We start from the raw sequence: 13,453 nt of genomic DNA, 5'->3' as shown, positions 1-13,453 counted from the left end.
GGTATTTAATGGAAAAGGAGGTGCATCGGACGCATTACAGTGGTTACAAGATATTAAAACCATGGCGGGACGTCAATTTTGTGGTGATGCAATTTTGTTGTAGGTGGCGCGTCAACACCTCGTAGATAGCGCGTTGTTGTGGTATCGATATCACCAGGATGCATTAACAACGTGAGCAGCATTTGAGATGCGATTCCGCGAAAATTACACGGATCGAAGAACGCTTGCCGAAAGGTTCAGAGAAATGTTGGATAGGAAACAAAGAACCAGTGAAAGCGCGGAAGATAATTTTTACGCAAAAATGGCGATGTGCCGCGATTTAAAATTGTCGTTCGCGGAAACGAAAGAAATGCTGCTCACTCGGTTGAAGTTCAGGGAAGTTGCGAGGTCTCTGCTGACCGTTCGACACGACGATGAGTGGCAGCTTCTTCGTGACTTGAAGAACAATGAACGGTTAGATTTAATTTTGGTTCCAGAGAGGCATATTTTGCCAGAGGAGGAAAAGTGTTTTCGTTGTGGAGCAGAGGACCACATTTCTAATAACTGTAACACTCCGAGGGTGGAAAACAACAACACCAGGTGTTTTCCGTGTTTTAAGTGCGGGAAAATGGGACACTTCGCGCTCGAGTGCCAAGTACCGGGTCGCGATTCGTGTGAAAGACAAGCGGTGGTGCGAAGCGAAAATCCGCAACTGGGCGCTACTGCGAACAAAGTGGCAGCACAAGTAAAGACAATAAATACTCAGTCAGACAATCTGAAGTATTTTAAGGACGTGAAAATTAACGGGGTGGAAGTTAGGGGTTACGTGGACATGGGAGCGGAAGTTTGTGTCATACGAGATGATTATGTACCCAAATTAAAACTTATGTGTGACTGGGACAAGAAAAAGGCGTTACCGGCTACGGCAGTGCGGTTACAAATGTTTTAGGAGCCACACAGGCGGAAGGAGAACTCGACGGTATCAACGCTCAGGTCGAACTCCTTGTGGTGCCGAGGGAATCCCAGGAGATTCTAGTGACAGATTTCAGTGATTTCAGAACAGCCGCACATTGAAATTGTAAAAACACCTCACGAACTTATAATAACAAAATGTGAAGAATAATAATGCGAATAATGCTCCAAGAACGTTTTTGTGGGCGATTGAGGCGTCTGTAATTCGAAATAACTTCCTGGGGCACATCACAGTCAGGACTCAGACACCAGAAAGTACCCTTTGTGTCGAAGGTGGACTACGCGAGTCGGGAGAGTGGGTAGCACGATGTGTAATAAGCAAAGACATGAACGGTGACACGGTGTTGCCCATTTTAAATGTAAGTGGAAAGGACATAAAAATTGTTGAAACTCAAAGCGTTGCGCGAGGGGACGTGTGTCGAGAACATCCACGTTGGCGAGATATTAACACGGAACCTATTGTCGCGTGTGAAATCAACACTGATTTGGCCGGGAAAGATGCGGAAAAAGCGTTGGAACTTATAAATGATTATCGAGATGTAGTGGCCCGAAATGTTAAGTAAATTGGATGTACGAATTTAGTGGAAATGAACATTAAATTAACAGACGATAAACCAGTTGTCTATCGACCGTATCGTATGTCGTTTTTCGAAAAAGAACAAGTGCGAAATATAGTGCGCGAATTGAAAGAGGCCGATATAATTGAAGAAACTGATTCTCCATTTGCAAGTCCGGTAATTCTCGTAAAGAAATTGTCGGGGGAAGTGACGTTCCCACTGGGGATATGTGTCGGTTATCGGGCGCTCAACAAGAAAACAGTGAAGCAGCACTACCCCTTGCCGTTAATCGATAATCAGCTGGATCGACTTCGGGGCCAACCAGGTACCAATGTCGATGGACGCGCGATGTAAGACGGCTTTCATTACACCTGATGGGGTCTATTGTTTTAAGAGAATGAGTTTTGGGTTAGCGAATGCGCCCTCGCAGTTTCAAAGATTGATAAACATAGTTCTTGGGAATTTGCGATATGACACTGCGATGGCGTATTTGGACGATATTATTATTCTTTCCAAAACTGTAGAGGAAGGATTAGCTAAGTTAAAATTGTTATTTGATAGATTTAGATACGCGAACATACAAAATGAAATGTTTCTGTGAACAACTTCTCAGCTGGCTAGGAGACGCAATAATTATTGACAATTGTCAACTTCATAGCTAGTAGTGGAAAAAATACAGGGTGTCTCAGCTAAGACTATGAAGCTTAATATCTCAGTTATTTGTCAACGGATTGTTATGAAATTTAGAATGCACATATTTTAGGAGGTGGTCTTTCAATTAGGGACAAAAAATAACATCAAGTTAAAAAATAAAATTTTAAAAAACATTTCTTTTATTTAAAATTAAGCCAAGTTACCGTTGGATCATTAAACCCCGAAAAATAAATGGCCACACAAAAAATTAACCAAATCGCTCGGCTGATCCAAGAAAAAAATTAAATTTTGTTGTAAAAACATAATCCAAATCATGATAGTAATTTGGGCAGTCACCTTTTGAAACAATTGATAAAGCATTTCTATGCGGCATTTTGTGAACCACTGAAAAAAACTGTCAAAAGTGTACGCACTATCAAAAAAGTAAAATTGTTTTAATTTGGTGAAATTACTTTAAAAATCAACAACAGTGGCTGAAATTTCTGTGTTGTTGAAAAAGGAATCAATATTCGTCTACGGAAAGTGTCGTTGGACTTTTTGTGAAATGTTATTTATGAAATTTAAAGTTCAAAGAATCGTCAATAATTTGAAGACACAGGAAGCCTACCTGAACTAAATCGAGTGAAGACAAAAAAACACGTCACTGGAAACGAAGCAATAGTTGGACCTGTAACTCAAACTTTTGAAGAGAATCCAATCAGCAGTGTACGAAACATTTCCAAAGTCCTGAATGTTCAAGTGTTTAAGAATTTTTCAGTTGTTGTTCAGTCTTTTAGTCCTTTTTGAAAGAATTAAAGCATCCAGTACCAAAAGTAAGTCAAAAATATTGTTTTTTAGTTTTGTATGGGTGAGAGATAATTGTGAAATGTCTTGCGTGACAGTTACGTTTCTGCGAGTAGGATTGACCAAAATTCAATGGTAGTGCTCATTTGTCTCATAGAGATCTACGCTTTTGCATCTGTACCCACGTTTAACAGTTTGTTTCTCATTTTTCTCGCGAAACAGACGTCTACCACGAATGAGTTTTTTCTGACAGCATTTTTCACTGACGATAAATTATTTAATATAAGCTTTAAAAGGCTTAACATTTTAAAAAAGTATGTAAAAATTACGTTTCTAAGACTTGAGTTGTTGCATGAATTGGATTTTAATCTTTATCTTCTAAAATATCTGTATTTTAAATTTCATAAAAATCCGTTAACAAATATCTGAGGTCGAAAGTCTTAGCTAAGACACCCTGTTTATTAATTTATTTGGAATGCAGAGCTCTAATTCTCGCACAAATGAAATCCAGTGTACAAAATTTGGGGTTTACTTCTCGTATAATACCAAATTTATGAAAATATATGTAGTAGTTACTTGAAACGTCTATCATGAGATCGCAAATGTACTGAACTAGAGCAAGTGTTGAAAGTGATGAGCAACTTTAGCCACATTTCTTTTCAACACATCGTGTGGCAAAAGACAGTTAAGGAAACTAAGGACATGTCTAGAAACACCTGTTTCTATGTTAGTAAACATAGTAAATATAAAAACTTTTTAGAGGAATTTCTCTCGGAATTCTATTAAGAATTCACCAATACAGAGTGTTTACGGTCTAGGAGTCAAAACTTTACCAGGTACTAAAAGGGTGTAGAAATAAGATAACTGCGAAAAAAAAACTCTGAAAATTATTCTTTTTAAGAACTATGAAGTATTGGTACAGGGTTGAAGGTCACTGCAATCATTTCTCTGTTAAAATAAAATTTTATTGTTGCAACAAACAAGAATATTGTAACCACGACAATGAAAAACGTCACTTCATAGTTTTGACGCTGTCATCCTCATCATTTCATTTGACTTTACTTTAGTTTCGAAATCGTTTCGAGCAGTTTGGTTTGTGTTTTGTGGAGGTTTTTCATCAAATTCACGTCCTTGGACCACAATTATTGAAATAATGAATTAGTTGACATGAGTAGGACTTATGGCGAAGCACAAAGTAATAGTAATTGTTGTAGTCGAAGCAGCAGTTCACAAACAAATAATGTAAATGAATGATTTTCTGTTATAATTTGAATTCTTATTTTATCTACCGTTTTGGGGTTCTTCTGTCATCATCTCCTTTAAGTTTCAACACCAAGACCGTAAACACCCTGTAGTATGAATAGTATTTCCACTCCCCATTTATTTTTTCACCTGTTCGTAAATCCTGCTGACCTGTTCGAAAATACAATGCAGATTTTTTTTGGGTGGTAAACACTGTTTTGGAATAATTCTGGTTAAAAAAAGATCAATTTTTGAAAAACTATTTTTAAATTCTCATCTGTATGGTTAAAATTCCGCAGGCACAGCCTCTTCTAAGTTAGTTTATTTTTGATCTCATATAACCATATAAGACACTTTAAATCCGAACATGTGCTTGTAACTTTGAACGTAACAAGATTTTGATTATCGCAAGTTAAATAAATAGATACCAGGTAATACAGTTTCTTAAAACAGAATCTTGTATTATGATTATTTGTTAAACAAGTTATAAGTCATAATTTATTTCAAATTCAAAATTAGCTTACCCTTCTAATGAATTGAGGACAATAGCTCTAGGTTTTTGCACATCTTTGGTCACTAGAACGGTACAGTACGACCCATCGTTGGTACAAACTCCGATATGTTGACGCTCCGCATCAGTGAAGTAGATATTTCTGGTAATGTAGTCTACGTGGAGGTCTTCAGGGGCACCCAAACCGGCAGTTACCAACAACTAAAATTTTTTGTTACCACGAGTACAACTACGCTAGTTTTTAGTACCTCTTTCTGTTCCCCGTCTTTCAACGACCTGACTATACTCTCATGTTCCGATAAAATATCAGTCCAGTAGACATACAATCCATCAAAATCAACTCCAACCACTTGATTCAGATTTTTAGCTACTGGAAAATACAACTCGGAACGCAACAAATAAGCCCGGATTTGGTCTTTTGAACTGAAAAACATCAAAGCTTCGCCAAAATGAGCCTTGCAACTTTTTTTATCCTCCTGGAGGTTGTAATTGTCCTCACAATAACACTCAAACGAGCCTGGTGTGTTTTTACATTTCTGGTCACAAATTCCTGCAAAAAAATGTAGCAGAAAATCCAAAATTGGAAAAGACAAACCGTATATTTCGCACTCGTTGATGTCTTGACAGTGTTTCTCATCAATGTTGCGGTACCCTTTAGGACACAAGCATTTAGGCCCTGTTGGTAGCTGGACGCAGTTGTGCGAACAATTTTCGCAGGTTTTCTTGCAGGAAAACCCTTCATCGGATTTATCAGGACAGTGGTTCACCTCGTCGCACACTTCACTCAATTTGATACAAGTTTTAGTATCAGAACAGAGAAATCTCTGGTTTTCCAAAGTACATTCTTTAAGTTCAAAATGACTTTCTGCAAAAGTAACCAGTTTACGCGACTTATACAGGCTGTCTGTTTTTTAATACTCCACCATGCGGATCTCAGTTATTATAAGAGATACGAGGTCAGTTAAATTATAAAAAAGTTACACACATTTTGCTGAACAATTATCTGAAAGCAAATTTGATGTGTCATGTTTAGTTGTTTAAATTTTTGAGAAAAATAAAAAATCTGAAATTTTCGGTTTTATTCTTTTAAGCGAAAACCAAAAGATAGACGTTTTTATGCAGGACAAACTTCAGGCATTTTTTTACAAGAAATCTAAATCTGTCATCTGTCATCGCTAAAAGTTTCAGTGTTTATTCTTACTTATGGTAAGAGTAATAACGTAAAACAATTTTTCAAAAAATAGCTTTATTCTGGAGTAGAAAAATCTTAAAATTTTTGTAATTTGCCATTCGTTTTTAAGAAAAATTAAAAGAAAATTAAGATTTTTTTACTCCAAACTGATCTGATTTTTTGAAAAATTGTTTTCCATATTATTATTTTCCAAAATCATCTACATCACAAAGAACAATGAACACTGAACGTTTTAGCTGCAAATCAAATTTTGAGACAGCCTGTATTTTTTATTTTTCTTACTTCCTGATTACAACGATGTATCACACGACATGGCGAATCTTACATGCTAATTAAAATTAAGAAAATAGCGTTTTTGCAAAGAGTGTTTTAGAAAAAAATGCCAAAAATTTTGTTTAACACACTAAATTTTGTGACAGTTCTATGAAATAGGTATGCGATCAGAATTTTTGTAACTGCGTCTTGTTTTGTTCTGCGAAGAATAAACGAAGAAAAAATAAAACAAAAATTACAAATATCCTCTTTTTCCATTAACTCAAAAACTAAAAGTGACACATTAATTTTCTTTCTGATAAATTGCGCAACATTGCTCAATTTAATAAATCTCGTATCTCTCATAATAATTGAGATCCCCATGGTGGAGGTCGAAAAAAAACACTGTATACCCTAAGTTTTTTTTATAAAATTTGAAGTTCTAAAATATATATTAAAAAATCAATCACATCAAACCACCGAACAACAAATTAAAAATGAGTTATTTTACTTGGTCTTTTAGATCAATTTTCCTTTTAAAGAATGTAATAAATAAATAAATACTTTTGAATTTTTTTTCTAATTTAAGGGGAAAAATACCCACGCTAAAAAGCATCAAATTTCAGCCACTTTCCTCGTCGTTTTACAGCCGTTGTAAGTAACGTTTTTGAAACTTATTTACAGGTTACATTCTTCTACTCGGGCTGTAGGTGCAAAAAGGTTTTAAAATGCTGTCACTGCTTTATTTAATTCAGAAAAAAATACCAGAAACTAAAAAAATAGGTGTTCTTTGAACATTATCTCCCATCTCATCCAATAAAGTTGCTTTTGTTTTAACTTGAAAATCAACCGTTAATTCTTAATAGTTATTTTTCTACTTCGGTTTCGTATTAAGGCAAATCGCGTATCGTAATATCCAACGGAGTGCTATAATCATTACACTAAAAACCAGGGTAATTTAGTTGGATAATGTTAACAACCTAGTTTTTTGACAATTACCTGAGACAATTGTCAGTATCAATCGGCACCTGTTTCAAGTGCAAAATTTAATCAAATTAATCAAATACGAATCTTTAGAGGCTTTTGTACCAGCCCTGATATGTGGCCCTTTCGAGTAATGTACAAACATAACTTCAAAAGCCAGTGTAAGTAAGTAATTTGAGATCTCATTATCCTTCGGCCAAATTGTAAATTCCACGTATTTGCCACAAAAGCCCGTATTTGTTAAGGTATGCATTACAAAACGTTTTGGACACTTTCAGAATACATTTGTACGAATGAACTATTGTCGATCCACATTATTAATTTCATTTCACTGTCTGGGCGCAAATGTTGTCAACTGCCACAAAATTCCCTAAATTTCAAAATTAATTTTTTTGATACAAAAAGTGCGATGTAGAAAAAATACTGTATGATATCTCGTTTATAAAGCATTTTGTCGCACTTACCCTATTATGGCACTCCTCACTGCACTCGTCGTGCCCTAAATTCGTGCGTGCTACAAAATGTGTCTTATAAAACCCGTATCATAATATACTATTATCTAATGAGTTTGGAAAGAGCAATTTCCCACATAAGCACTTTGTTTGCGGCACGAGCGGAACGAGGGTCGCATGAAGTGCGAATGTGGGAAATTGCTTTCCAAACAAGTTAGGTACAATATTTTTTGTAACGAATCTCTCAAAAAAATACAAATTAATATTTTTTATAATTTAGTTTTTTTTGCTAATGGGTTGTTGGTAGCAGGTCAAACAATCAAAAAATTGACATGAATTGTCATGTATCGTAAAAAAATAATCGTTTCCATCTCAACGGTACCGATACCAACCTATTAAATGTCCCTAGCCATTGTTTCAAAGTAAAAAACACCTATGAGTACAAAAAATTATCAAAACAAGTTTGCAGTACTGAGCTATGAAATCCGCAATCCTTCTACTCGTATTGCACGCTCGCTTCAATTCAGTGTCGCACGTTTGCAGATGTGGATATAGTTGGGCAGCAGGCATCTCAAAAAATTTATTCTTATGCAAAATTTTCTGTTACATCCAAAGTTAGTTTTTTGATTTAGATTTGCCTTCATCATGAAAATGACGTTTTTGTGAATTTTTTTTATAAAACTTAAAATTTGTCCATTTTTTTATTCACTTTCGGTTCACTTTCATAAAAACCATTGTGGTGGAATTGACTAAGCTGTTACCATGACAACTCATATAAAAGTTAATGCCAAGAGTACCCAATTTCCACCATAATGGTTTTTATGAAAGTGAACCGAATGTACATTAATTATTCAAAATACCATGTAAAGGAGACCAAATTATGAGCCATCATACGGTTAAAGTCGTGAAATTTTTATTTCAATTAATATGACGTACAAATTAGAGCAGAAAAGTGCCAAATTAGATCATCATTTAGTGTAACGCCGTGTCAGTATATTTGTTTAAATTTTTATTATAAACATTCTCACTCGGCTTGAAGGATGACCCTGACACGTGCATGAGAACTTCGAACAGGAGATACATCAGATTTGCACCATGTGATCATGTCACATGACCGTGGTAATAAATAGGCGAAGCCGCGAATCTTCTTATTCCTGAATTCAATAGACAAGTTAACTTATTTGCGATCAGGCACGTTGTCAGACGAGATAGCTCCTTGCTACCGCTTAGTGTCCAGTTTGCCAGACCCAGGGTCGATTTGCAGTAACAATGAGTAAGTTTTAATTTGTTTTGTTTCCGTCTTGCTGCTCTAACTTACCATGCCGCACCATACATTGTTTCGTTTATTGCATTATGAAATAGTTTTTGTTAGGTTCAAATTGCAGCCCGATTTAGTTTTTTAAAATATGAACACGTTAAATCAACTTAAGTTTGGCTTCGGGATGCGTTTGAACTAAAGAGTGTTAATGGATTTAAGTAACCCTCTTTCTTATTCTATGAGTAACACGCGAGATAAAGAAAATGGCATCATGGGTTGGTCTTTGCGTCCAACTTCGAACCCTTAATTCATTTTAATTTGGTTTATCTTATATTTTGTTCACTTCGTATAATCATATCGTAATTAATAATTGTAGTGTCCTGTAATATTCTCAGATAATAAATAACAGATGGCGCAAAAGATTGAACACTTAGAGAGACTCAAGAAGACGCAGCAAGCCTGGCGGGCTACTATCTCTGATGTTTGTTAATAAAGAGTTTAAGGTTTAAGTTAAGTTAACCGTGAGTTTCATAACATCGGCCCAACAAGAACAAACAGAAATTGGCGACGAGTATAAAACCATTAACAGCAACAATGGAGAACATTCCATTGTCAATTCCACCGTTCCGAATGTATGATGACGTACCAAACTTGGAGTCCGTTGGGAAAACTGGATGAACCGATTTGAGAACTATCTCATCGCAGCCGACATCCAACACCCAGCTTGGAAAACAGCATTATTACTTTATTACGCAGGTGAGGATGTGCATGAACTTTTCTTATCACTTCCAAATCCAACAACCGATCCTATTGAAAATCCACCGCCCGACATTTATCAAACAACAACTTGGAAACTGAAAGCGTACTTTCACCCTAAAGTCAACAAAGAATTTGAGAATTTCCAATTTCGGCAACGAATTCAACAAGAAAACGAAACCATTGATCAATATTATGCAAATTTGCAAAAACTGTCAAAAACATGTGATTTTCCAAACACCAACGATGAACTCAAATCACAAATAATTATGAACACGAGATACAGTGAACTACGAAATTTTGGACTAACCGAACAACCCAATCTGGAAGACTTGTTAGCTAAAGGTCGTACCATTGAAGCAACAAAACAACAATTGATAAAGATTGAAGAAAAACAGCAACAACATGGAAGTGAACAAAGCGAACAAAGCAATCGAGTACAACACCATAAAAGAACATCAAAAAGGCCTGCCACTCAAAACAAACACAAGAACGGCAGCGGTGGTCGTGGTCGAATTGGTTCCCAATAATCTCTATAAGTATAATTCTGTAAAAGGTGATGGTCGAATTGGTTCTCGGGTGATGGTTGAATTGGCTCCCGCATGAGCAGGTAGATAAAAAGGATTAAGCCAAATATATTTTAATATTTTAGATTTAGAGCTGGTAGAAATATTCAAATAATTATTTCCTTGGCACCAAATCCAACAACAAATTTCATTTATTCATGGCTAACTGGTTATTTAAAAAAAAGGAGAATGTAATTTTTTAAGCCCAATGCTCTCCTGTAAATTTCGTAAAATGTTTCGTCAAGTAATGACTATTAAGACATCTCACATGATGACGTTGCGTTCGTTAATATGTCTATTAATACTATTAAAGCATCAAAATGGAGACATTTTACAAATATAATTTTAACATTTTTCGACAGAATACCCATTAAGTTCTATGAGCCTTCTCCATCGTTTTGGAAGTACTTGAATACTCTAAGAAATATTTATCCACAGCCTTTAAATTGTTAAAATACGATTTCTTTTTGAACGTTTTGGAACTTGCAAATTTGTTCATACACTTACAAACGCCATTTGTGTTATCATAATATTTTAATCTCTTTATCTGACCTACCTGACCGACGGGAACCAATTCGACCATCCCCCTATAGTCAAAGCGGTCCGATCGGCTAGGCATTGGCGTGCGTATCGAACCTAGCCCAGTTAAATAAATTGTCACATCAAAATGTGGAAGTAGATATAACCTTCTACGGAATATTTAAAAACGTCTAGTCGAAGAATTTTTCGTTTCAACCCTCGCGAAGAGGTTGAAAACACGAAAATTGTGTTTTTTCAAAATCGGGAAGAGCTAGAAAAAAAAGTTTTAAATAAAAATTGTGAAGCAAAAAATTTAACATTAAATACCTCTTGAATATTGTGTATATGATGCAAATTAACAGAGTTTGAGGTGGTTAAATGTTAAAGGATGATGTGTACAATTTTTAAAAATGTGTACAAACACGTGATTGTTATATGAAATTTTCTGCTGAATGTGAATCTAAAAGTAATTGTTGGATTTGAAATTGCCTTTTTGGTAAAAAAAGGCGTTTTAGCGCAAAGTGTACAAGAACCTACAATTGGACAAATTGTGCGTTTAGGCCTTCGTTTCTTCTTTCTGGATAAAGCTAGAAACTTCATTTTTCTTTAACATATTCCTCAATTAATGCAGTGTCTAACTTATACATACAAGCTTTAGTTTTTGCAAAAGTAAACAGAAAATTCCAGTTCTCGTGTAACTTGTCATGTTTGTGTAGTGAAATTTTCACGATGCGCGCACGTTTTTTATTTTGATAGATGGACTCCAACATTATCGAGATGAAATGAGGCTGGTAGTTCAAATAAATGTTTGGTGAAAGAAGCCTTTCGATATCTACAATAATCACCGAGTTCCTGCAATTTGTTTCTGCAATAGGCGGTCGAAGTGGACAGCCCGGCGTATTTTCCTTTGTTTGTCGTGGTGCTGCTAAATTACATAACATTAATCAATTTGAAACGTAAATAAGTTGTTTTTGGACAGGCTAATAATTAATTTTGTGATTACTTATTATTTTTGGGCCCGCGAAATGTTTTTGATAGAAAAATGAATTGCAAAAAGACGCGTGAGTCAGCGCTTGAAACTGCAAGGGAAATACGACGCGATCCCGAACGCATTTGCGATAATTTTAAATTGCAATAATTTTGTGAGTGATCGGAATGATTGTTACACCAACACTTGACTTGAACAATATTAATTGCATTTACGTCCTAAATCGTTTGCAACTGGTTAATGTTATAGAATTTAGTGACACTACGCTAAAGGAAAATTCGCCGCGCGGTCCACTTTGACCGCCTGTTTCAGAAAATTTAAATTTCAATTACACGATGAGTGTTACAGCTAGCGAAATGATTCTTTCACCAAACACTTATTTGAACTATTCGCTGCATTTCATCTCGATTATGTTGGAATCTATCTTTTAAAATAAAAAACTTTCTCGCATCTCGAAAATTTCACTACACAAACATGACATGTTACAAGAAAACTGGACTTTTCTCCGTTTTACAACCATTGACGAGTGTTTTGCACAAAAATGAAGTTTCTAACTTTATCCGGAAGGAAGCTACGAGCATATAAACACAACATTCTCCAATTTTCCACATTTTTTACAAAAACTGTCTTTATCATTATGAAAGCAATTCTCAATCACAAAACGATCTCGGATTTGATCTCCGGAGGAACGTCCGGAGTGTTTTGAGGTGGACTGCTCCACGATTATAATTTGGAAGGACGAACAAGCCCAGAATCCCAGACGCGACGCTTATGGCAACAGCTCAAAGTTGTCGTAAAATCACTTAACCGGTCTATAGTCATTACTTTGTTTTTTTTTTTAATAATACGTTATCATTAATGATGAAAAATCTAAAATCTTGTACTAGATCTCATATTATACTCATATTAATAATTTGTTTCTTTTACAGAAGCGAGAAATCTGTCGTTGAAATGTACTCTCTTCTGCAGCCGCTCAGTCAAGAAGCTTCCCAGTCTATCGGCACCTTTTATAAAACAAATCCCTTAATATGGGCAGTTTTTTTTCATAATGTTTTTAATTTTTACATTGCAGTTGATTTGCTATTGCGACTACTCAATTCAATTGTTTACGTTTTTATAACCATTTTCTTGTAACTTTTCCATCTGAACACCACCAAAATGTTTTATATTGATTTTGTTAAAATTGTAATATGATTATGTAAATTAATGGTCGGTTTGCAATTATTATCATTTAACAAATTGAACTTGATACGTCAAGATTACAAACGTGTTGTTTACATCGTGTTTTTTTATGTTTTTTAAGAAAAATAACGATTGTAACCCAGTTGTGATGACTTTTTATGTTGTTTAGCTTGACAACAGTGAAGCGAAAAAAAAACAGGAACACCACCTGACCACTAGGAGGGGAATTCAATTTTGCAGAACCAATAATAATTTGCAGACCAGGGCTTTAAAATAATCCCATCGACTTGAAATTCATCACATTTAAACAACTTAATAATAGGTTTCAATTGGTATTACTTTCAGCCCCTTTGATTCAACCCTTAAAAACATCCCCCAATTCAACCTTGCAGACTAGGGCTTTAAAATGATCCGACCGACTTGAAAATCAACATACATAAACAACTTAATAATGGCTATCATTTGGTATTACTTTTAGCCCCTTTGATTCAACCCTTAAAAACATCCCTCAATTCCCTAGACGCTAGTTACCCCTATTTTAAAATTTTAAATACCACCCTCAATTTTTGGAAAAGGAAGAAAAAGCTTGTCTAACCGTATAAAATT

The 13,453-nt window shown here is 35.3% G+C and overlaps 1 protein-coding gene and 1 long non-coding RNA gene across 5 annotated transcripts in view; one reads left to right on the top strand and one right to left on the bottom strand.

Moving 5' to 3' along the window:
• The window catches only part of yl (yolkless), a 66,308-nt gene that overhangs the window by 47,377 nt on the left and 5,478 nt on the right, over window positions 1–13,453 (bottom strand). For both annotated transcript variants that reach the window (XM_064355926.1, XM_015982236.2), the window contains exons 4-6: window positions 5,294–5,563; window positions 4,947–5,248; window positions 4,712–4,899 (exon numbers count right to left, since the gene is read on the bottom strand). In XM_064355926.1, the coding sequence (XP_064211996.1) occupies window positions 4,712–4,899; window positions 4,947–5,248; window positions 5,294–5,563 (760 nt within the window). The remainder of the gene's footprint in view (window positions 1–4,711; window positions 4,900–4,946; window positions 5,249–5,293; window positions 5,564–13,453) is intronic.
• On the top strand, window positions 8,267–12,942 carry LOC103313516 (uncharacterized). 3 transcript variants are annotated; one of them, XR_511525.3, is made up of 3 exons: window positions 8,267–8,851; window positions 9,213–9,592; window positions 12,595–12,942. It is a non-coding gene; the product is annotated as an uncharacterized LOC103313516 (long non-coding RNA). The 3 variants fall into 3 exon arrangements; XR_511527.3 differs by having other exon boundaries at window positions 8,273–8,851; window positions 9,232–9,592; XR_010333621.1 differs by having other exon boundaries at window positions 8,309–8,851; window positions 9,340–9,592.

The sequence above is a fragment of the Tribolium castaneum genome, chromosome 3, assembly GCF_031307605.1.
Source record: "Tribolium castaneum strain GA2 chromosome 3, icTriCast1.1, whole genome shotgun sequence".
NCBI classification, from domain to species: Eukaryota; Metazoa; Arthropoda; class Insecta; order Coleoptera; family Tenebrionidae; genus Tribolium; species Tribolium castaneum.
This window is presented reverse-complemented; position numbering and strand designations above follow the sequence as displayed.